At 35.9% G+C, this 25,442-nt stretch overlaps 1 protein-coding gene across 1 annotated transcript in view; it reads left to right on the plus strand.

Annotated features, from left to right (window-relative positions):
* mad1l1 (mitotic arrest deficient 1 like 1) overlaps positions 1 to 25,442 on the plus strand; it is a 98,414-nt gene that overhangs the window by 5,583 nt on the left and 67,389 nt on the right. The window contains exons 7-10 of the mRNA XM_016249466.1: positions 890 to 1,020; positions 1,129 to 1,243; positions 1,516 to 1,577; positions 12,616 to 12,702. Of these exons, the coding sequence (XP_016104952.1) occupies positions 890 to 1,020; positions 1,129 to 1,243; positions 1,516 to 1,577; positions 12,616 to 12,702 (395 nt within the window). The remainder of the gene's footprint in view (positions 1 to 889; positions 1,021 to 1,128; positions 1,244 to 1,515; positions 1,578 to 12,615; positions 12,703 to 25,442) is intronic.

Here is a 25,442-nt window from a genome sequence, read left to right on the forward strand (position 1 = left end):
CAGAAATTGAAATCTACACGCTAATACACACTATACTCATAGTCACACAATGCTTATGCTGTTAACATGAATAATCTGGGAATAAAGTATAACAATAATAATAATTTGAACAGTTTGATATGATATGAGCTAACCGATCTTTAGATTTAATCACCATTGGTAGCGCGATTTATTGTAATGCTTTTTTTCCTCAGTTGGTCAGAACAAACGTGGCAGACTTGTTACTTGTTCAGATGACAATATACGGTGAAAATTCTTATTTGGGTCATATATTCCAAGACATAGGCTAGAATCTGTGATTACTAAGTATAGGATTCACACCGGTGCGGTGACTGACTGCCACACATACTCCTCAAAACATTAGATTCATCCGCGCTGGAGCCATGCCAGAGTACAACCCACACAATGAAGATAATTCCGCTAGTAACTGCAATTCCAGGTTTTCAAACAGAGATGGCAACAAAGAGGAAAAACTTACAGTTAACATGAATAATCTGGGAATAAAGTATAACAATAATAATAATTTGAACAGTTTGATATGATATGAGCTAACCGATCTTTAGATTTAATCACCATTGGTAGCGCGATTTATTGTAATGCTTTTTTTCCTCAGTTGGTCAGAACAAACGTGGCAGACTTGTTACTTGTTCAGATGACAATATACGGTGAAAATTCTTATTTGGGTCATATATTCCAAGACATAGGCTAGAATCTGTGATTACTAAGTATAGGATTCACACCGGTGCGGTGACTGACTGCCACACATACTCCTCAAAACATTAGATTCATCTGCGCTGGAGCCATGCCAGAGTACAACTGCAGCTTTAACATCAAGAAATTGTCTTTAATTTGTGCCCTGCTCCCTCTTATCTGTGCTGTCCGTCTGCAGGAGTTGGAGAGGCGTTTGGCTCTTCAGGAGCAAGACTCTGTGATTGTGAAGAACATGAAATCTGAAGTGGCCAGACTGCCTGAACTGGAGCGGGAAATTAAACGTCTGCGGGAGGAAAATACTTTCTTAAGGTATCAACATTGTCATCAACAAACTTTTTGTGTGATGGATGCATACATAAATATTTATTTAGAACTATAACTACTGTCAATGATCTCTCTCAATTATTTCCTTCTCAGAGAGACAAAAGAGAACAACAGTCTGCTGAGAGAAGAGACTGAAGGTTTGAGGAGGAAGTTGGAGAGAATGGAGAGAGCGATGGAAGAGAAACTGAAAGTAGAGTTGGAGAAAGAGGTAATTCTTTCCAGTTCAAAATCGAACATTTAGTATAATTGTCCTCTGAAAATATTGTGTGAATTCTTGAATGAACAAGAATTTGTGTTTTTATATGGTGTGTTTTTAATGTGTAGTATTTGCAAAATATGTCTGGTCTTACTATGCAAAATTGACACTCTGATTATAAATTATAGTGTGCTTGATATCTTACCCCCAAAAGGGGTGTAATGGTAGGTTTTGTATTTTGAATTTTATTGTATGGTTTTAATCCAACATTGTGGATCTTTTAGAAACTGGAGCATGAGCTGCAGGCTTGGGAAAATATTGGCCAGTCTACAGGACTTAATATTAGGTGGGTATTTTCTTAGTACTTAGGTATTATTATTATTTAATAAATGCATAGCTAAATTAATTATATTTGGCTGGAAATATTGGCTTAAAAGCCTGACTGATAACTGACAATCAATATATGAAGCAAAATGTGAGGGTATTGTTAATATATAAAATCCTAGAAACTGAATCTTTTTGGTTCATATGGTGGATTACAATGCCACTAGAGGGCGCTCTGATCTCAAGAAACATGTTGTTTCTCTCCTCTGCATCTGCACCAGTGTAGGTCTATTAACTTGTGTTAGGTCAGACAGTGTTATTGCTTGTAAATTCCACATGCTCTCTGGTTCTGCAGTGTTTTCAAGGTCAGCTTGTTATAGATGCTGAAACAGTGGCTGATGTGGAGCAGTTTCAGTGTGTTTGCATATGCATGCATTCTATTGATCGTGTGAGGTGTAAATGTGCTTTGTCAGTCATGTGGAAAGATAGAAACAATGTCTGTTTAATGGCTTATGTGGATTTGGTGGAACACACACACACAGTGCTCTTGAAGTACCCCTCAAAATGACAAACACTGAGTCTCTTATTAGTCAATCACTGTCCCAAACGTCAGAAACCAGAGCGAGTGACAGATCTTATCTGTTTAATAACCAATATTTAATGATATTATGAGTATCTAAACATCTGCTGATAGAAAACTGACAATAATAGTACTACTCACTTTTTTCTGCAGTCATAATGAAGGGACCAGAGTTTCAGAAAGTTGCAAAAAGTTGCAAAATCATATGAAAGGTTTGTGTGAGGAACAGAATTAAGTCATTTCTTTAGAATCTTGATGTTAACAGGTTCAAAAACGAATCGTTTGTTTGAGTGTCTTTACAATGAGTCAGTTAATCTAATCTGACAAATTAATTGATCATTTTCATTCTTGAGTTCATCTGATTTAAAGAGAAGAATAACAATCTAAATTTTCACATAAAGCTATTGTATGACTGCTGAAGACCTGCCATAAAGATTTTCACGTAGCAGTGCCAGTGAATACAGTGATCAGTAAATTATAATAATTTCTACTTTTGTTTTCCATTGAAGGAAAAAAGCATACAGGTTTAATAAATGTTAACAGTTACAGAACTGTCATTTTTGGTGAACTAGGGTCAAAGAGGGGGTGGGAAATGATTATGTAAGACTAAATCATTAAACTGAGGGCTGGCAATTAATAATATAATTTGGCTAAACTCAGACTGGTTATTTTTTGCTATTTAAAATGCAGATTTATTGATAGGTCTAGACTTTACCACAAAAAAAGTACAGAATATTAATACAAAGTTACAAAAAAAAAATAAAAAAGGTGAACAGCGCGTTTTGGTGTTGATGTGCATTTCCACAGTATATGTTTTATTTATAGAGGAATGGAAACTCTAACTCAATGTAGGTTACTGAATAATGGCATTGAATGACAACCTGACATACTAGGACGTTCACAGTATGAAATCTTAAGCCAGACGCACACTACTGCACTGAAGCTTGTCGCCCTTTCAAGTTTTAAGTCTGACTAGTTGGTGAAGGCCTAGATTGTTTCAGACACTTTTATTATATGCACTTGTGAGATACACCGTGAATAGCTGCAGGAGCTACAATAAATTTAGAATTTAGACTAAATTAAGAATACATTTAGACTCTTAGCCTAGTATTTATGATAATTATAAGAAATGTTTCTTGAGGACCAAATCAGCATATTAGAATGATTTCTGAAGTATCACGTGACACTGAAGACTGGAAAAATGGCTGCTGAAATTTCAGCTTTGGATCACAGGAATAAATGACATTTTAAAATATATTAAAAGAGAAAATGGTTATGTCAATTTGTAGTAATATTTCACAATGTTTTTTTTTTTTTAAAGTATTTTTAATACAGCCTTGTTGATCATTTTGATTATTTCAAAAACATTTTTTAAAAATCTTACCAACCCCAGACTTTTGAACAGTAGTGTAAATATGGTTATAAATAAATATAATACAATATAGTGTAAAAATAATATAGTTGAAACTTTGTGTTTAGGTGAATTATTTATTTATTTATTTATTTTAAACACTTCTTTCTATCTCAGCTTAAAGGGATGGTTCACACAAAAATGAAATTTCTGTCATTAATTACTCACCCTCATGTCGTTCCACACCCGTAAGACCTTCGTTCAATCTTTGGGACACAAATGTGACCCTGGACCACAAAACCAGTCTCAAGTCGCTGGGGTATATTTGTAGCAATAGCCAAAAATACATTGTATGGGTGAAAATTATTGATTTTTCTTTTATACCAAAAATCATTAGGATATTAATTAAAGATCATGTTCCATGAAGATATTTTGTAAATATCCTACTGTAAATATATGAAAATTTAATTTTTGATTAGTAATATGCATTGCTAAGAACTTCACTTGGACAACTTTAAAGGCGATTTTCTCAATATTAACATTTTTATGCACCCTCAGATTCCAGTTTTTCAAATAGTTGATGTGTATATCTCAGCCAAATATTGTCCTATTCTAACAAACCATACATCAATGGAAAGCTTATTTATTCAGCTTTCAGATGATGTATAAATCTCTTACCCTTATGACTGGTTTTGTGGTCCAGGGTCACAAATTAAGATATTTTTGATGGAATCCGAGAGCTCTCTGACCCTCCATAGACAGCAAGGATATTACCATGATCAACGCACAGAAAAGTAGCAAGGAGATCGGTAAAATAGTCCATGTGACATCAGGGGTTCAACCGTAATTTTACAAAGCTACGAGAATACTTTTTGTGCGCAAAACAATAACAACATAATTTATTCAGCAGTTCTTCTCCCCGAGATACCGTCTTCTGCCATTTTGGAGAGTACCCCAGAACATAATCAACGTAATGAGCGTTGTTTACGTTCAGCATGCGCGGGCTGTCTACTGAACATAAACAACCCATTACATTCAGTGAAAGTGCGCGCATGCAGAACGTAAACAACGCTCATTATGTTGATTCCTAGGGCTGGGTAAAAATGATCGATATCTCTATATCAAAATGAAACGATATAGTTTGCCAAATATTGTCCTATTCTAACAAACCATACATCAATGGAAAGCTTATTTATTCAGCTTTCAGATGATGTATAAATCTCTTACCCTTATGACTGGTTTTGTGGTCCAGGGTCACAAATTAAGATATTTTTGATGGAATCCGAGAGCTCTCTGACCCTCCATAGACAGCAAGGATATTACCATGATCAACGCACAGAAAAGTAGCAAGGAGATCGGTAAAATAGTCCATGTGACATCAGGGGTTCAACCGTAATTTTACAAAGCTACGAGAATACTTTTTGTGCGCAAAACAATAACAACATAATTTATTCCGCAGTTCTTCTCCCCGAGATACCGTCTTCTGCCATTTTGGAGAGTACCCCAGAACATAATCAACGTAATGAGCGTTGTTTACGTTCAGCATGCGCGGGCTGTCTACTGAACATAAACAACCCATTACATTCAGCGAAAGCGCGCGCATGCAGAACGTAAACAACGCTCATTATGTTGATTCCTAGGGCTGGGTAAAAATGATCGATATCTCTATATCAAAATGATTCTAATTTTTACGAAACGATATAGTTTCTTAAATCCCAAGAATTGATTAGTCTTGATAAGCCTGTTTTCAGTTAATGGACGGAACATTGAAGGGCACCTCCCATCCAATATATCGCAATACGCATTGTGCTTTGGTACTTTTAATATGAAACAAAGTCTCAGAATTCAAATTCTGTCCATTGTATTGCAGTATTCAAACAATAAATGCCGTTTTTGGTACTGTTTAATGTGGAGTGACAGATTGCTGTAGCGCCTCAGTTCAACAGACGAGGCAGCACAAGGCGCACATGAACTGATCGTCTTCTGCACATTAATACCAGTTTCACCACAAAATAAACATGACTAAACATCCGAAGGTAATATAAAAGAAAGAGTACGACTTTACAATCCGTATCATTTCTCATGTTAATCGCTCAATTAGTGTTTCAGCCGCGGCAAAGACATCAGTATAACGGCTTGTAAACAATGTCACCTCAGAAAAAAAGAGTTCACCATAAACTCATTAGTCAGCTAGAAAATTAAACTGTAGAGAGGGGCATTTTGCTAAATATATGCACCATATAAATTTATTATAATTTTTACTTTTCTTCAATGTTTAATTTTATATATTTTTTTGAATGACAGCCACCATTTAAATGTAAAAAAAACGAATTGATTTAGAAATATTATGTAATTGTAACTTTTATTATAAAAACTTCATTAAGTGTAATTTAAGCAGTTGTATAGCCTAAAAAATCAGTTAGATTTAACCTTCAATATTATAGTAATACAGTACCAACTGACTCATGTATATTTTACAGCATTAGTTAAGAGAATTTTGACTTGAATCAAATCGTGAAATTTGTATCAAAACCCAGCCCTATTGATTATGTTCTGGGGTACTCTCCAAAATGGCAGAAGACGGTAACTTGGGGAGAAGAACTGCTGAATAAATTGTTATTATTGTTTTCTTTGCGCACAAAAAGTATTCTTGAGGGTGAGTAATTAATGACAGAATTTGCATTTTTGGGTGAACCAACCCTTTAATATGCTAGGACAACTACAAGTTAGTCATACATTGATTCGTCTTAGTGTCCTGTCCAGGAATTTTTCATTTGAGTGAGCTGTTCTTTTAAATATAGGCTACTGCTCACGTGATGGCTCTGTTCCTCGTCTGTCACATCTACAGGTGCATCTCAATAAATTCGAATGTCGTTGAAAAGTTCATTTATTTCAGTAATTCAACTCAAATTGTGAAACTCGTGTATTAAATAAATTCAGTGCACACAGACTGACGTAGTTTAAGTCTTTGGTTCTTTTAATTGTGATGATTTTGGCTCACATTTACAACATTCTAATTCATTGAGATGCACCTGTAAACTCTGAAAACAGATGTTTGTAGTGTTATTTAAGTGCTGTAATTTTCAACAGCAGAAATGTGTTTAAGTTCGCGTCATATTGATTGTAGTGGAAGAGCTATGGGTATCAGAGGAACCATCATTCCAAACAGAAATTGCATCCAAGTAGATTTAAACTGTTTAATACAACACATAAAATATGCGTGAAATGTTTTTTCTTTTAAATGAACAAATAGAACTTTATTTAATTGTTTTCATTTATATTCACCCATATCATAATAAACAGCAATATTTACCTACATATATTTTTGCTGAAGCCTTTCAAAGGGATCGTTCACCAGAAAATAAATTCATTCATCTTTTACTCACCCTCAGTCTTAAGGGCACTTATGGGCAAATAAAAACCATTACGATATTCACGACGGTGCATAATTTTACATTTCCAACAAAATCATTGCAAATTTGTTGTGAATTATCTTGTAATGATTATTTTAGATGTATGTGTGTGTTTGAATGTGGTAGAGCATAAACTTCCCTCTTTTACTCTTTTCCGTAACTGCCCAATAAAGATTATTAACTTCAAACGGCACGTAATTGCTCACAGTTTTGCAGAGTCAATATCCTTCATGTATCTGGGCAGAATTTTAATTCCCATAAAGGTTCTTCCTCCTCAGATAATTTCTCTCCTCCCTGTTCGCTGTGACGTCCGTTTTTCTCAGCGAAGGTCTTTGTTCCTGTTTGTATGCATTTCCTGTCTTTGACGTATGATATGGCCTTGGGTGAGGCGTTTGAATGCAGGATTCAACTGATTATGCTTACATTCGCTTAGGTAAAACACTTTATGTAATCAAACTCTTTCCGATGTATTTTCGTTGCTCTGAAAGGATAATGGCACGGCGAATGAGCCAAAGTGCCCGTCTCGCTTTGGTGGAGCAGAAATCTGGTTTTGGATTCTGATTGATCATTGAGCATTACTCATTCTGCTCTCTCTGCTCTCCAGGCCTATGAACCACCACATTCACCGGCAGTATAAATATGTCAGGCTGTAGTTTCATTCTGCTCTCTCATGTTTTACCTGGGTGAGCAATGTAGCTCTCGTGGGGATTCTCCAAATAAAAGAAACCAGTGTCATATCTTCTCAATGTTTTGTCTCAGCAAAGAAAAGTGCAGCAGTTGGGACTTTCCTTTTTTTTGTACCGTAGACTCATTTAGTCTCGCCGTGAAGGAAACGAAAGATAACTTTCTGAAAAATGAAGAGGGAAAGAGAAATACATACTCAAAAAATGTATCGTACTCTGTCTTATAATTCCTTTTCCTTTATGCTCCCTCTGCGGCGATATTCCTACTGTTTGAGTGCGGAACCAATTGTCTTTAGAATAATCTTTCATCGCAAATACAGAACAAAGGTGTCAGCTATAAGATAGCACTTTCATCACAGAAATATAAAGAAAAATTGTCAAAATTGAGCAAATGCATTCAAAGCCTTTTTGTCTGTGGGTGTGATTAAGTTCCTGTGCCTTTTGTTTGATGTTGACAGCGCCGTTAATTATGCAAATCAAAGATGGCAGATGTAATTTAACATGCCCTATGATCATTTGAAACATGACCCAGTGGTTAGCTATTAGGGGTGCTCCGATCAGGATTTTTGAGGCCGATCACCTATCACAGAAAGCAGTATCTGCCAATCCGATCACCGATACCGATCTTTTTAAAGCCTTCTTTTTATCAAGTAGAATTATTTAAGTGATGATCCAATCAAGATTTTTAGACATTTATTCAGGGCCTGAATTTCATTTTTGAAAATGAATCCCTCTCTTAGGTGACTCTTGTGAGAGGATTTATTTATTTTTTTTCATTTGAGGGGTGGCCGGCTCAACATCGTGATGTCTGTCAGCCATCGATGATTGCACCGTCTTTCGGCCCAACCCTAGTACAGCAGCAGCACGGACTGTGCTTTCACACAGGAGTATGCTCCTGATCTGTGGCTGTTTACCACAAACACAACATTTATCCATTATTTTGATTTTAAATCCAAAAATTGTTACTTAAAATGCTTTTTCAACATTCTGACTCTTTTTTTTACACAGTACAGTAATACAATCTTTCATCAATTATTCAATGCTTTTTACTTTTGCATTTACTTCTAGATTTATATATTAAGTTGCTAAAGCAAAACATTTAAACTACTTTTCTTACATTATCACAAACATTAAATTTATAAACTTTAGTGACGATGCGACACTGCCTCGATAGTGCAAGTGACAATTCGTGTATCAACTGTGCAGCGTGCAGCTCACTTATAGAGCAGACGCGATGTGATTTGAAGCCATTTGTATTCTGAGAGAGAAAGAGAGCATGCGGTGATTCACTCACGCTCTTTGTGAAATTGTCTCACAGAAACTTTTTCAAATTACTTTAAGTTATTTAATGAAGAAATATGAATTGTACCTCCCCTAAAGCGTTATAATTATTTCATCCGACTGAGACGGCACCGCTGCATGTCATGCCAAACCTCTCACGGCAGGCTAGTCATCAGCTTCAGATCGTTTTTTTGAGACCGGCCTTTTTAGAGACCGCCGATCAACCATCCCAAAGCGATTATCGGCCGATAGTGATCGGAAGCCGATCAATCGGAGCACCCCTATTAGCTATGTATGATATATACAAATAAATGCGAATATATTAGGCAGTTTGAATATATATTGCTACTGGTTTCTTGTGCTGTGTACTTCCAGCAAGCAAAACATAGTATTTAAAAAGTGAATTTGCAGAATTATTTCAAAACCTGCTTTTATGAGAATGCTTGAGAAAATAAAATCAAAACAGTAGAGTCCTGTGTAACTGTATGACATTTGAAGAATTTATATAAAATATTTTAAATGAAGATTGCATTTTTTTTTTTTAATCATGGCCTAGTGATTATTAAATTGCATAACTTCTATTATGACATCAAGTTTTAAAAACAAAACAACTGAACAATGGGTAATTTTGAAATGTGTGGGGGCTTGACGAATTAGAAAAGTCAATGTGTTTTCACAAAGAGCTGTTTTAAAAACCTAGTCAGGGCAATACGTCAGGAAACAGTTGTACTTTTAATTAGAAAAAGTAAATGTTATAGCTTTGAACTTTGGAGAAATTGTCTTCATCTCTGTTAGGAAACGAATTCCATCATGAGTTCACAAATGAATTTGTTTCATTAGCAGGCACTAATGAGTCTTTTATAGAATGAGTTTAAGTTTAAGAATGAGTTTTCAGAGTTTACAGTTTGTGGGCTTATATAATGCTTTTCATGAATAAGGTACACTCTAGTGTACAATTACGACAAGAAAATCTTTTTTTTTGTTTGTTTTTTTTGAACTATTAGATGCTTTAGGTAAACTATTATGGATCATAATTAGCATTGCATGGAAAGTAGACCGTTTTAAAGTTGCTGTCTATTTTGTAAATCCTTGTGAATGATTTATCCATGCATTTTTTAAAAACTTTAATTAAACATTTATGATCCAGTCCACTTAAACTCTGCTCCCAGACAAGCTCACATTCAGATATGCCTCCATTTTTGAATGCATAGCTCATAACATAAAATTAAAACATTAAGCGATGGATAGAACCGAGTCCCTGCTCTTCTTTTTTTTTATCCCAATAATGTGTTATACTTGACAGTAGATCACAATATGCAAGGGAAAGTCTGTCGCTACTTCAGTTTCATCTCTATCAACTTTGAACACCTCAGATGCCTGTTAAAGTCATTTGAACTTGTCTTACCTCTGATATTTTGACTTTCTTGACTGTCTAACAATTAAAGTAATAATTGACACAATCTGTTTAATTAATATTTTATTAATTGCATGAAAACTATTTCAGTTAAAGGGGTCCTATTATGCTTTTTCACTTTTTCAACTTTAGTTAGTCTATAATGTTGCTCTTTGAGCATAAAAAAGATCTGCAAAGTTACAAAGCTCAAAGTCCACTTCAAAAGGAGATATTTTATTTAACAGAAATCACTTTTCAAAAACTACAACGAACGACTCGTTTGGACTACAACGTATATTTTCCGGGATTTGTGATATCACAAATACCAACGAATGGGACGAGACCTGGTTGAGCTGCACTAGAGAAGGCAACGAGTGCTATCATTATGTCGGAGACGTGCTAGTTTTCCCAAGGCAGACGAACTTAAGAGTGGTTAGTTAATTCACGCTCAAATTTATTTGATTTTGACGCAATATTTACACTGAAGCTCGCAGGTGGGTATAATAAGGGGCATGACATTTCCCAACCAGGCACCCAGTGCTGCCAATCACAACATACACTTGCCCAGCTAACCAATCACAGCACATTTCGTATTTCAGAAGGTGGGCCTTCATTTGATACAGGAACTATTCGAGCCGTTCATGTCAGACTGGGGAGTTCATGCCAGAGAGGTGTTGTAATAATGTAAAATATGTGAAAAATAATGTGTTTTTCGAACAGCCTAGTATGAGAGCCTATTCTAGTACACCCCCAAAACTAAATCAAGACTTTGTAAAAGAGCATAACAGGACTCCTTTAACTAATTGCCAAAATTAATATTTACTTGTCTGTTACTCCATACAAAATACATTGCTAGAAAATTAATTTAAAAAATGTCAGATTTGTTTTTATACACTTCCTGTGTAATTAATAAATAAATAAATAAAATAACACACACACACAAAACATTATTATTTTTTTTTTTACTTTAGACGTGTCCCAAATTTAGAAAATAGGGTTGTTAGAATTGCAAACCTTATATATAATAATTGTATTATAATAATTGTAAATTTATAAATGGCTCATTGTAGGGCTGCACGATATTGGAAAAAAACTCACATTGGAATTTTTTTTTTTTTTGCAATATATATTGCGATATGAAAAAAAACACCAGATGACTTGAATAGCTCTATTTGGAAAAAAATTATCAATGATTGGGGTGATTTTGTAGGCGAGTAAATCACCATAGAAAATAAACAAATTAAAAGCATAGATAAATATAATAGAACAAAGATGTGAAATAAACAGTGCTTTATATTTTTAAGGTAAGTCTAACAGTATTCAGGTACAGAAATTTAATAATCAAATGTAAAATAACAATGCATAGTCTTCACTGTATACAAAAATTTAATCTAATAAATCTGTGTTAAAGCTTAGTTTCTTTCTCAATTGTTTACTTTCAACTAAACCATAAGCAACTGTGTTTACAAGGATACTTGCAGAGACATGCATTTTGACATAATTTTGCGCGTATGTGTCATTTCAGGCACAAATAGATGCGGACGTGAGCGGAATTCGGTGTTCACGTGCATCTGCGTGGCTCTCACCGTGTCTACACCGGACGCGAGCGGCACGGTGCAACGCGACAAAATAATATCGAGCCAATTATAATCAGTGATGCTGTTTACACTGGATGCGGCGCGACACGACAAATCCAAAATAGAAATCGTTCTATTTATGACGTACTGACACAAAGATCAAGTGATTTGCAAAAGTCGCTTTGTTGCGTCCAGTGTAGAAAGACTTTGGGGCCGTTCACGTCGCGCCCAAAAATGCTTTCTCCTTCTTTTCAAAGCGTTCGGGAGCTTGCAATTTCGTGGCATCTGCCGTTGCTAAGCAACCGTGACCTACGCTCTCCACGACGACCCAGATATTTCAACAAAGGATAAATGGATTTCCAGCACTGAAAATCGCTTGCCGCAGCTCTGCTACTAAATTCATTTAAAAATGGGTATCCCTGTACTCCTGTCCCTGTGTCTGTGTGAGCAAAGAAAATGTTCAGTGTAAATATAACGATCAGAATACTAAACATTGCACATCCTGCGATGTGACTATCGCGGATGCGCACATTGCGATATCGATGCTGAAACGATATATCGTGCAGCCCTAGGTCATTGTGATATATTTTGACCCCTTGAGGTGGGTTAGCAGCATTTTCTGAAGGTTAAGTGTCCATTTGCTGAAAATGAAAAATAGGCTTTTATTGGACATTTCAGGCCCTTTTTTGTGCCCTATTCATCTGGTGCTAGTAGATTTTTTAAATTTATTTTTTATAAAATACCTGTCGCTCTCTTCTTACTTTCAAATGATTTTGTTGTAGGAAACCTGAGGATTTGTCCAGGGAGGTCATACAGATTCAACAGCGAGAACTGAACCTGAAACAGCAGAACTACACACTCAATAGCAGGTAAATACACACATTCACATGCGTTAAGATATAGATCACTGACTTTGGGTCATAAATTGACTCATCACTCGTTGATTTAAGAAAGTTGTGTGGAGGTAAATTTGAGGTAACACTTTAGACATTCTACTAACGGTAAGTAACTTTGCAACTACATGTCAGCTAGCAGTCATTAGATTATGGTACCGTGTTGCCTCCAGGCATTTTTTTTTAATGAGACACTCATTTAATTGATCAATGCTGTCTCAGGGAAGTAGAAGTCAAATACTAATAAATAAACATAAAAAAGTGGTCACATGACCCACAGGGGTCCATTTTGTTTCCACTTTCAGGACATGTGCACGTGTCACATGACTCCATATTTTGTCCAATGAAAAGTGCATTTTTCATCAATTTCTGTACACATAATTTCCTACAAAAAATCTTAGTCACCTTCATTGGAAAGTAAAGAAGTATTTTCAAAAACTTTGCATAATATTTCATCAAATGTATCATAGGAAATTATAAAAAACTGCATGTTGCCTCAAGGCAACATTGTACCGTAATGGAATCGCATAAGGCCATGCAGGCATACTAGGTTAGGAGACAAGTATATAATCAGTGATGCTGTTTACACTGGATGCGGCGCGACACGACAAATCCAAAATAGAAATCGTTCTATTTATGACGTACTGACACAAAGATCAAGTGATTTGCAAAAGTCGCTTTGTTGCGTCCAGTGTAGAAAGACTTTGGGGCCGTTCACGTCGCGCCCAAAAATGCTTTCTCCTTCTTTTCAAAGCGTTCGGGAGCTTGCAATTTCGTGGCATCTGCCGTTGCTAAGCAACCGTGACCTACGCTCTCCACGACGACCCAGATATTTCAACAAAGGATAAATGGATTTCCAGCACTGAAAATCGCTTGCCGCAGCTCTGCTACTAAATTCATTTAAAAATGGGTATCCCTGTACTCCTGTCCCTGTGTCTGTGTGAGCAAAGAAAATGTTCAGTGTAAATATAACGATCAGAATACTAAACATTGCACATCCTGCGATGTGACTATCGCGGATGCGCACATTGCGATATCGATGCTGAAACGATATATCGTGCAGCCCTAGGTCATTGTGATATATTTTGACCCCTTGAGGTGGGTTAGCAGCATTTTCTGAAGGTTAAGTGTCCATTTGCTGAAAATGAAAAATAGGCTTTTATTGGACATTTCAGGCCCTTTTTTGTGCCCTATTCATCTGGTGCTAGTAGATTTTTTAAATTTATTTTTTATAAAATACCTGTCGCTCTCTTCTTACTTTCAAATGATTTTGTTGTAGGAAACCTGAGGATTTGTCCAGGGAGGTCATACAGATTCAACAGCGAGAACTGAACCTGAAACAGCAGAACTACACACTCAATAGCAGGTAAATACACACATTCACATGCGTTAAGATATAGATCACTGACTTTGGGTCATAAATTGACTCATCACTCGTTGATTTAAGAAAGTTGTGTGGAGGTAAATTTGAGGTAACACTTTAGACATTCTACTAACGGTAAGTAACTTTGCAACTACATGTCAGCTAGCAGTCATTAGATTATGGTACCGTGTTGCCTCCAGGCATTTTTTTTTAATGAGACACTCATTTAATTGATCAATGCTGTCTCAGGGAAGTAGAAGTCAAATACTAATAAATAAACATAAAAAAGTGGTCACATGACCCACAGGGGTCCATTTTGTTTCCACTTTCAGGACATGTGCACGTGTCACATGACTCCATATTTTGTCCAATGAAAAGTGCATTTTTCATCAATTTCTGTACACATAATTTCCTACAAAAAATCTTAGTCACCTTCATTGGAAAGTAAAGAAGTATTTTCAAAAACTTTGCATAATATTTCATCAAATGTATCATAGGAAATTATAAAAAACTGCATGTTGCCTCAAGGCAACATTGTACCGTAATGGAATCGCATAAGGCCATGCAGGCATACTAGGTTAGGAGACAAGTATATGATATTTGTAAGGAAAAGAGTTAGAATTATCTAAATGTATTAGAAATGTTGTTTCTAATACATTTTAGATTTTGTAATGCATTTGCAAGAATAGTAATTCTCATACTAGTTCTGCACATATTATGATTTTTCTGTTGAGAGGAATTGCTTCCTCAGCTTTCACAAGCAATGAGGTGTCATTAGTGAAGTAGGAGATTTTGCATGCACGTGCTTGTGTGTGTATGTGCATACTTGTAAAGATAAAGTGCATATTAGTATAAGGTTTTTACTTTGAAACAACGCTGATTATAATGTGTTGGTATGATAACAGATATGATAGTTTAGTTATACTTGTTATCCACGATAGTACAATGTTGCTTGAGAGCAACAGCTGGATATGAAATGTTACTTTTTATTAAATCAGTTGTGCAATACATTAAAAACTAGATAAATCTGTTTGTTCATGTGTTTGGTTAAAGAAATTTATGTTTTCAATAAATATATTTATTTTTTCTGCATGAAAATGTCAAATGTTTAAATTTGTCCGTTGTGGTACAATGTTGCCTTGAGGCAACAAACTTAATAAATAAATAATGAAATTGTTTATTGATATTGTTATAGTGTCCAATTTTAAGTAGGAAAAACATCACATTTTTTTCCTTATTGATATCATATTCCGTACCGTAGAGGGTTAACAGACTGTCTGCTTAATATCTTCAGACACTTTATTTTGATGGGTCCACAACATACTGACTATAAGATACTTTGCAAGTATATGTCAACTTATTCTACTAACCCTAAACTTAACCTAACAGTCTACTCTGAGAGTTAGTAGACATGTAGTTGAAAATGAATGAGAATTAGATGACATGTAGTTGTAAAGTTACTTATAGTTAGTAGAATGTTTAAAGTGGATTATCAAAGTAAAGTGTATCCAAATTTGACAATTTTACACTACAGTTCCAAAGTTATTTCTTTAATGTCACAGAGCTGATTGTTGGTAAGAACTAAAGCAATTTCAGATTAAATATTTGATATAGTCGAGCCCCGCTGTCACTGCATGATTTGTAAGATTTGACGTCCTCTGTAACAATTGAGATGGACAGTCTCTATTGAACCTTCGCTCGTGAGCGACAGCTCTGCTCCAGAGCAAGTGATCTGTCCCTCAAGTGATAGATTGGGACAGTCTCTCTCTTGCTATGTGGGTTCATGTCTGTTTTTGTGCTTAAAAATGTAATTATTTGACAAGGCCTCTAATGTGGGTCTTTTTTCATCCTGTGCAGTTCTTTCAAAGGCAGTAATGGGCTCTTTTCTTGAGTTTTGCTGGCCAGCATTAGCCGATCGCTTTGATGCTCTTTCAGTCAATCTCTGGTCTCTCCCTCTCTCTAATTGTCAGACGGTAATTGGTCGATGGGAGTTGGTGCGTGTCGGCGCTGCGCGGCTCGTCACTTGAGCAGTCAAGTCAAACGAAACTCTGACAATATCAGATCTCACTAATGAGCTGAGTGTTGAGATTGGGCTAATTATGATCTATGATGTTGTCTAAAACAGCTTTGCAAAGTAATGAGTCTGCTGTCATTTCTTCAAGTTCTTTATGGAAGAAGTTGTGGCTGTCTGGTTCTTTCCAAAAAACCTCTTCTTTTTAATGTATTTCTATCAGATATAGGCCTATTTTTTTGCAATATAATTCCAATGGCAACAAATATACTAGGGATGTAACGATTCACTCAACTCACAATTCGATTCACGATTTTTTTTACAAAATTAGATTTAAGACAAATTATAAATTAAATGTGTCCTTTTATTATTGCTTGGACAATATACTAATATAGCACTTGCATATTATTGCCCTTTTGTTGGTTTTGATTGCTTCTATTGTCCTTATTTGTTAGTCGCTTTGGATAAAAGCGTCTGCTAAATAACAAAATTTAAATATAATGTAAATGTAAATAACAAAACTAAATAAATAACTCAAATAAAAAAAATCTCTTCATATAAACAAAATGAGGCTTTGTCTGTGCTCTTTCCATTTTAAAATTAGATTTAATTAAGATTAGATTAGCAACCACTGCATTTTAATCGTGAACCAAACAAAGATGCTGCAAATATGCAACATGAGCAGTTTTTAAATCTAAATTACATTGTATAGTTTCGAAATTTGAAGCAAAAACAGAATGGTTTGACGTCAGTTTTGTGAAACTATACTTAAAAAATATCTGCATGAAACAAACAGTAGATGAGCTGAATGAGAAGCAGATTCACTCTCAGCCATCAGGTGGCGGTTTCCTTGGTTTCCGCTGTTAACAAAGCAGCGCTGCACTTATGAACTTTAATATGCATTATACAGAGGCAAGATGAAAAGAAAAAATACCATCTAAACTAGGGATGCAACGATTATAGATTTTGTTGGTACGATTATTGTCTGAGAAATAATCACGATTTCACGATTATGCATTTATTAATTTCACAAAATTATTAATGTATAAAATCACATGGACACTCTTTAGATAATAGTGTTATTTATTGCTGCCTTTAGAAACAGAAATAACACAGTAACCAATAATACAGCACAAAATAATAATAATATTAATAAAGACAAACAAATGTCTATCTCTCCAATTGGAATTAAAAAGATGACCTCTGATCTGTAAACATCCATGTCAGTATAACTAATGAAAATGGATCACAAAAGCATTTAGTATTTTTTAAGTTTCTTTTGGACCTGAGGCAGAAAACTGGAAACATGGTGAAAAAAAAAAATCTTGTTGTTTTTGACTTATGCATAATACTATAAAAGGAATAATATATAACAATGTTAATAAGTATTATTGATATAGGGCTATTAACTTTATTTATCCCACAGGGGAATCTATTAATAATGAGGGGAATAAACTGAACTATCATTGTAATCAACTGTCATCCATACATATTCATTTGAATAATTTTATAATAATTCATATGGTTTTACATGTGGCCTGAGAAAGTCATGTCTATTATTTTGGTTTGTGAGATCGGCGATCACACTGAGCGCACATTCAAACATTCAGGAGGACACAAACTTGTTGTGAACCTTGCCCCGTGACTTTTATTAATAAAATCGCTTAGATCAGTGTTTCCCAACCTTTTTTTAGTCACGGCACCCTTTGGAAATTTTAACAAACTTGTGGCACCCTACAAAATTAATTTTGTCACAATATTTGAATTTCTAACTTCGATGTGATAATTTGAAAAGTATAGATATTCGGTACAACAGGGAAGAACTGAGAATATCATGTCATACAGATATTTTTAATATTATTAAAAAAAATTGTCCATCAATGGTGGCAATCAGTAGGCTAATTTCTAATGAAGAGACCAATTTATATGACCGATTTTAATGTAGGCTTTTATACATGTGTAAACATTATTTAATTACCATTATAACTAGCTATCTCACAACTTTTTGCTCACTCAGTGTTTTTTTTATTTTAAATAGGAAAAATATGGAATATGAAAATAATTGAAGACAAAATGTGTTTTACTGAGAAAAAACAAGATTTGTTTTTTAAAAAGCCTTTTTCCAAAAGGTACATCTGGAAAAAGGGGGGTCGTCTTATAATCAGGGTTGGCTTATATTCGGGCCAATACGGTAACAACAGGGCTTCAAATTAAATTGCTTTTTAGTTTTTCAGGTAGGTCTAACAGTAGGGTTAAGATATTTAAATATTTTTTTTTATTTTTATTTTTTTACCAATTATCCAAATAATGTTTAGTCCTAGAAAGCTATTATTATTAGAACATGTGAGCATAACGGTTAGCAGATCAATGAATGAGAGGGCAGCGTTACCAGAGTTGCCCATTTACCACACCATGTTACAGCACAGTAGGGCTATTGCAGACAGAAACAATACTGTACTACATCGATGTTTCCTGTCAGCTCAATTTTTGAGTGGACTTTGCTGTTCCGATTCGCTTGAACGGTATACGATCTGGAGCGACTGAGTGGAGCGCACACACATTGAGCGGGATAATACGCAGAGCGTCACACCACGTGAAAGTGAAACCTGAGCGGTGATCTAATTTTCGGCAGCCGAAATTTCGGTGCATCTCTAATTATTGGCGACATCAGAAATGGATATTATATAATAGATGCTTTTTTGAACATTTTAGCAATTTAAAAATATTAAAAAAGGATTTTTACACGGCACCCCTACTCTCGACAGACCACCCCGGTTGGTAAACACTGGCTTAGATACTGAATTGTTACATATTCATCAGCAAGGAGAGGGTAAAATCACTGTTTAAGTAACTAAACTCACATGTTTGTAGAGAGACGCGCTGACGCAGGTTCACACACACACTTTTCTCTCTCTCTCTCGGTCGAATAATTAATTAAAGTAGCTAAATGTTACAATTAATCAATTCAAATAAATGTGATCTTACCACACTATTTCATCTGTCTGATCTGAAGGGGGCAGAATACTGAGCTAACGAGCCATAGCTTCGCGTCAGTCTTGCCTTCACTTCGTGCATTAGAATAGATTAAAGCCGCGTATTCGCTCTTTAGCAGCAGTTTTTACGGCAATATTTAAATGACACCCTGGTCATTCTTGGTGTACCCAAAATGGTCCCACACTATCGACTTCAGGCATTTCTCTGGTGGAAATAAAGGATCGCTGTTTGGTTCCTCTGTCATAGTTAATCTAGTGTGTGTAGTAGCCTCCGTGTCTCTGATAAGCACAGCATTTTAAGATGGTGCACCGCTAGTGTAACTTTGTTTTCGTTTTGCGCAAGTTGCAACTGTTCCGTTCTGTGCAACAGAAACACTCAGTGTAGCGGAGCCTTTACGATTAATTAACCATGACATTTTAAAGCGCAGTTAATTGTGAAACCGGTTAATCACTGCATCCCTAATCTAAACTTTTCTAAAGACAGTAAGTTCCCCTCAGACATACATTCATATAAACTCCTACCCCTAATTGAATTGTGATTTGTTTAGCATCTCAACCGATTTGAATCGTCACATATTTGAATCGATTTTCAACCGGCTCGCGGTTAATCGTTACGTCCCTAAAATACACTATTTTTGGTTGACAAATGCAATTAAACCAGGGCTGTCAATAGATTTCAGTAAATAGTCTATAACATACTTTAGTTAAGATTTCTCAATGATAGTGTAAAACAACTTTTACCTTGTCAAAATCAGCTGTTTTCTGCAACCCATTTTAGTGCATGTTCCTTTAAATGCTAATGAGCTCTGCTCACCCTGGGTGGATCTTTATCATCATAGGGTGGTTGTGTACACACACTGCCGACACACATTTCAGTTCAAACAACTTGTAAAAGTGCATGTCGCATCCGATGACCCCTTTAAAAGAACCGAACCCAGACCCCTTTGTCAATAAATCACAATTTACAATTGATGCATTTGGAAAATGCATATAGCAGATGATGTGAATTTGTAATTAACTTAATATGCCATAATTCTAACAGAACACGAGTAACTGTCAAAATTTGAGATGATGTGTGAAATTGTGACAAATGAAATAGCTTATTTCTAGTGCTGTCAAACGATTAATCGCATACAAAATAAAGGTTTTTGTTTCCATAATATATGTGTGTGTACTGTGTATATTTATTATGTACATTTAAACACACACATACAGTATATATTTTATAAATATTTACATGTATATATTTATATTCATATAATTTATATTATATATATATTTAATATAAAAACATGACATATTTTTCATAAATATACATGCATGTGTGTATTTACATATACATAATAAATATACACAGTACTCACACATATATTATGGAAACAAACTTTTATTTTGTATGCGATTAGTCGTTTGACAGCACTACAAGTTATTTCTCATTAGGTATGAAATCTGATATTATGTTATCGTATTTTGCATATATTGGGCATAATTTGCTGCTTATGCTCAGTCCCTTTCAAGGAAAGCCAGGTCACTCTGTCAGACATATTTGCAACAGCTCCAGGCAGATATTTCAGGCTTGCAAGACTTGAATGGGGAAATACTAATTTTTTGAGTTAGCAAAAAAATGGAACATAAACTGTGTTGTAAATGTTTCTAAAAAAAAAAAAAAGGGGGGTCCCAGGATGGGTTTCTATAGAAGCTGCAGTGATGCGATGTCTTTACCAATTCGTGATTGACTCTTTTATTTATATAAAAGCGTACTTGCAGTACTAGAGCCATCTGGAGTAGGGCAGAGCAATATAGCAAAAAAATTTGAATCTCAATATTTTTCCATGTTTTGATGATATTCATTCATATCAATCATATAGGCCTATCATTATATTTTTGCATTTACTCCTGGAAAAAAATTTAAAAGGTGATTTACACCCCCCAAAAAAAGGACATGATTTGGATAGAACGGCTATTTTTATAGCGTACCTACAAATAATTTACTGCAAAATCAGCACTAGTTAAAAAATAATGACTGTATTACTGATTTTTACTAATAAAAACATAAAAATTACGCCAAAAATGCAGTCTTCCTACAAAAATTTGTTGTTGCAACAACAAAGTGATTTCTTTTTAAATTGCGGTGTTGCTAATATTCGATGTTTTGCACAGCCCTTCCCTCAGCTGCCATATAGTGTGTTGCAGTTTCCTCAATTCATAGCATTACGAGTGCACCGTCTTATCTATACAGCCTTTGGCTCGAATCGCAGTATGCCTTATTGTGTGTCCGTTCCAAATGCATGTTCCTGCTTTCAATAGCCTTATTTAAGTTATCTTATTTGCAATCATTATACTAAAGTACATTGACCTCCCCGCTCAATATCTGTGTATATAAAAACCCATACTGCTAGTTTCCTATACAACCGTTTGCAGAGACTGCTGCACCATTAGTGAATGAGCCACGTTACTTCATGAAGGTCTGTTATTGTGATATGTATTTCCTATTTTGTTGCCCATAAACACCATGTAAACAACGAGGTTGTTCGGTTTACATGTTGGATGCGTATTAGCAGGTGAATCTTTTCCTAAATAGGCACCAGATGATAATCAATATGGAGAATGTACCTTCAGCTGTTTTGGTAATAATTTTCAAACATTTAAATAGAAATGCGGTGGTTGTGAATTATTACTGTAATGGAATAATGCGATGGACCGTAAAATCACCCTCTTTGTGTTATAACACAAGTGCTTATGGATGCTTTACATACATGTGTTTGTGTGTGTTGCCGTGCATTCATGGGGTCCACTTGGTTGAATCACTCCATTAAGCTGCTCCTTCTGTGTTGAGAAACTGGGCCAACTAAATCAATTACCCTGTTCACTAACGAATAGAGGCAATTTGCATAATAAGCCTCAGTATGTGCTGAGGTCATATTGATAGGAGACGTGTATGGTTTTGTGATGTGATTGTGCATTATTGTCTTATTGACCCTCCACAGCAGGCCATGATGATTTTCATTACAGCTCAAATTGGGCTGGATAGTTAGCATCTGGAAGAGGTGAGAGGAGTTAATCAATTTAGCTATGAGGACACACACACATACACATGCTGACTCGCTCTTGCAAACGCCGGCCCACACAAACTCCCTCCTCCTACAAACAAATTTCCCTTGTCAACTACCTCCAGAAAGCACAATTACATCCACCCGTACAGTCTTAGCACTTTCTCTCCCTTTAATCCAGCAGATTCAAAGACTCGCACACACTTTTCCAGCACATTTGATGGAATTGAACTCTTGCTGTGGGTTATTTCTCTCACTCTGCAATGTCAAGTGGAAAAGTGCTCTCCCAGTCAAAGTCTATCTGTATCAAACATCCTTCCTTTATCTCCAGAAGACACATGCACACACAAACAAACAGCTTCTTCTCATATAAATACGTGCTGCCATTTTGCTAACTGTTTTGATGTCAGTTATTGTGTCTTAACAGTGACACCGCACAAGATCTGCACAGCAGCAATATCGAATACAGCAATATCGAAAATGCGAAGTGTAAAATTGCGCAAATTTCGGTACCTGGCGGCAGTTCGGTAAGTGTTAGAAATGCCAGATAATGAGATCAATCTTGCTAGCTGCCCTCAATTCTCTAAAAAGCAGAGCTGTTAAAGTGAAATATGGAATTGCTTTGCGATCATTATTTTGACATAGAAAAACAGTGAACCTGAAAAATTGACATTTATTTTTCTAAAAAAGGTCTGTCTCCTTGTTATATTGTCTGGTTAAGTGTCAGAGTATTATACTGAAAGTTGTGATGAGAGGAAAAAATGTAAGGTGAGGATTTGGTTTCAATCCAATGGTTCTTGACTGAATAGACATGTTACATAGTAAAAACCTCAGATGATGCCAACCCTGAAACAACATGCAGAACTACCACATTTTGCTATAAGTTTGATTGCATCATATAATGATTGCTGTTAATAGTGTTCATCGTCTGTTTTATTACGTCTTAAATAGATTTTTCCGTGCATTTCTGCCATATGCACATTAACTGACAGTCACCACTGATAAGCTACCACTAAATATTGTAGAAACTTAATTTGCTGCAAAGTTGCTTTGCAATGATTTGTATCGTGAAAAGCACTGTACAAATAAACTTGACTTGACTTAAAAACAAACAGAAAAAATGCACATTTGTTTTACTTTGTATTTGTATGAAATCTATGTCCAAATTACAGCCATGTTAATGTTACATTTTAAAAATAATATATTAGTTTGAAAAGTGTATATCTGGAGTAGAAAACAATTAAATTTGACCTCACCTCATATATATAATTTTTGGTACTCGCCGATACCGATACCAATACCAATACCTGTATTTTCACAGCATTTGTCTTTTTTTTTTTTTTAAATATTGGGTACAGAAACAAAATAATAATAATAATAATATGAATCATGTTAGTTGGCTTCATTTAGCAAACGGATATTACCTTCAGTTATTTCCACACTTAATTATACCTGTTAAAATGTATTGTATAATACAATATAAAATAACTTTTGTTACTTTCACTGTTCATTTTAATGTCACATTAGAGCTGCTCCATTGCAGCTGCTCAATACTGTAATCACAAAACGTTTTCCTAAAATAACGCAGGGAGCCACTCGTTATACATTATACGAGTGCACGTGTACTATTTTGGGGATGTAATTTGCGTCACGCACAGTGCACACTTCAACCCAAATATTCAGATGTGTGCAGCACATTTTATGGAGGACTGTTTCCTGGGAGATTAGACTACAATGCTGGCTGTTCTGACTCACAGACTGGAAGTATGTTTTTTATAGGGATGCACCGATACCGATACTGCGCTCCTGTACTCGTACTCGTACTCGTACAAATGCCCCGATACCAAGCAGCGTGTGAATAGAGCTGTGTCCAGAAAAAGAAACACTGAAAACAGAACAACAGAGAGTAGAATGGAGTTATTAGAGATTAAGGATGTCTATGAAGTTCATGCAAGTAATTAATATGTTTAGCTTGGTTTAAGGCCAAAGTATACTTCGGTTTTTACTCGTAGTATACTTTGGCCTTAAACCAAGCTAAACATACGCAGCGCGCACACGTTTGTATTGGTGCAGAATGAGAGAGCTAGCACATTTCACCCAGTCTGCTAGTTTCACTTCTGCTTTAAATAAAGTTGTGTATGCTTGACGTTTAAAATAAATGCTGTTTATAGTGAATGCCCCTTTAATTTTTGTTTGTTTTATATTTACGATTTAGTTTTAATCCAAATGTATGCGCTTATGGAGCGAACAGCAATCAAGATCATGCAGCAGAAGTGCACGCGCTCTCTCTCTCTCTCTCTCTCTCTCTCTCTCTCCCTTACCGTCAAATAACTTTAGTAACTTGTGCATTGTTTTACTTACTTGCTTTTGACATATCCGACCGAACTACAAACTTTCCAGTGATGTCTGTGAGATATTCACTCGACAATCTCGTGCATCTGTGCAGCCTCAATCCACTCAGCGCGCTCTGCTTATCAGCTCGGGCACATCCGCTATACAGGCGTGAATATTAAATGTTTAACATTATATTAATTACTTGCATGTACTTCATAGACATCCTTAATCTCTAATAACTCCATTCTACTCTCTGTTGTTCTGTTTTCAGTGTTTCTTTTTCTGGACACAGCTCTATTCACACGCTGCTTGGTATCGGGGCATTTGTACGAGTATGAGTACAGGAGCGCAGTATCGGTATCGGTATCGGTGCATCCCTATAAAAAACATACTTCCAGTCTGTGAGTCAGAACAGCCGGCATTGTAGTCTAATCTCCCAGGAAACAGTCCTCCATAAAATGTGCTGCACACATCTGAATATTTGGGTTGAAGTGTTCTGGAACAGTGTTGTAAATACAACTTAACCACTGATTTCTAGTCGTGTCCTCTTTTGGAAGGCTAAAAGTAGTTTCGCTTTCACAACGAAACAGCGTCACACACTGCCTAGAGTGAGCGGCGGCGGGCTAGAGTGAGCGGAGGTCGGCGGCTAGAGTGCGGAATGGCCGGTCGGGATGAGTGAGCAGAGGCCGGTGTGCTGAGTGAGCGACGGCCGGTGGGCTTGAGAACGGCGTGGGTGGAGGATTCGACGAAGGAGCGGCAGGTGGGCTTGCGGCAACCACATGTGATGACCCTGGGCTGGACTCCGCTTCGTCCACGGTGAAAGCCGATCTGGCGATCCACAGCGCGAAGTTGATGTATTTATTCAGCGACCAGCACGGATCAGCTCTAGGCATGACGAAGTGGATATTGTCCTCTTTTGGAAGGCTAAACAAAGTAGTTCGCTTTCACAGCGAAACACAGCATCT

This window comes from Sinocyclocheilus grahami, unplaced genomic scaffold (genome assembly GCF_001515645.1).
Source record: "Sinocyclocheilus grahami isolate Dianchi unplaced genomic scaffold, SAMN03320097.WGS_v1.1 scaffold25.1, whole genome shotgun sequence".
Classification (NCBI taxonomy): Eukaryota; Metazoa; Chordata; class Actinopteri; order Cypriniformes; family Cyprinidae; genus Sinocyclocheilus; species Sinocyclocheilus grahami.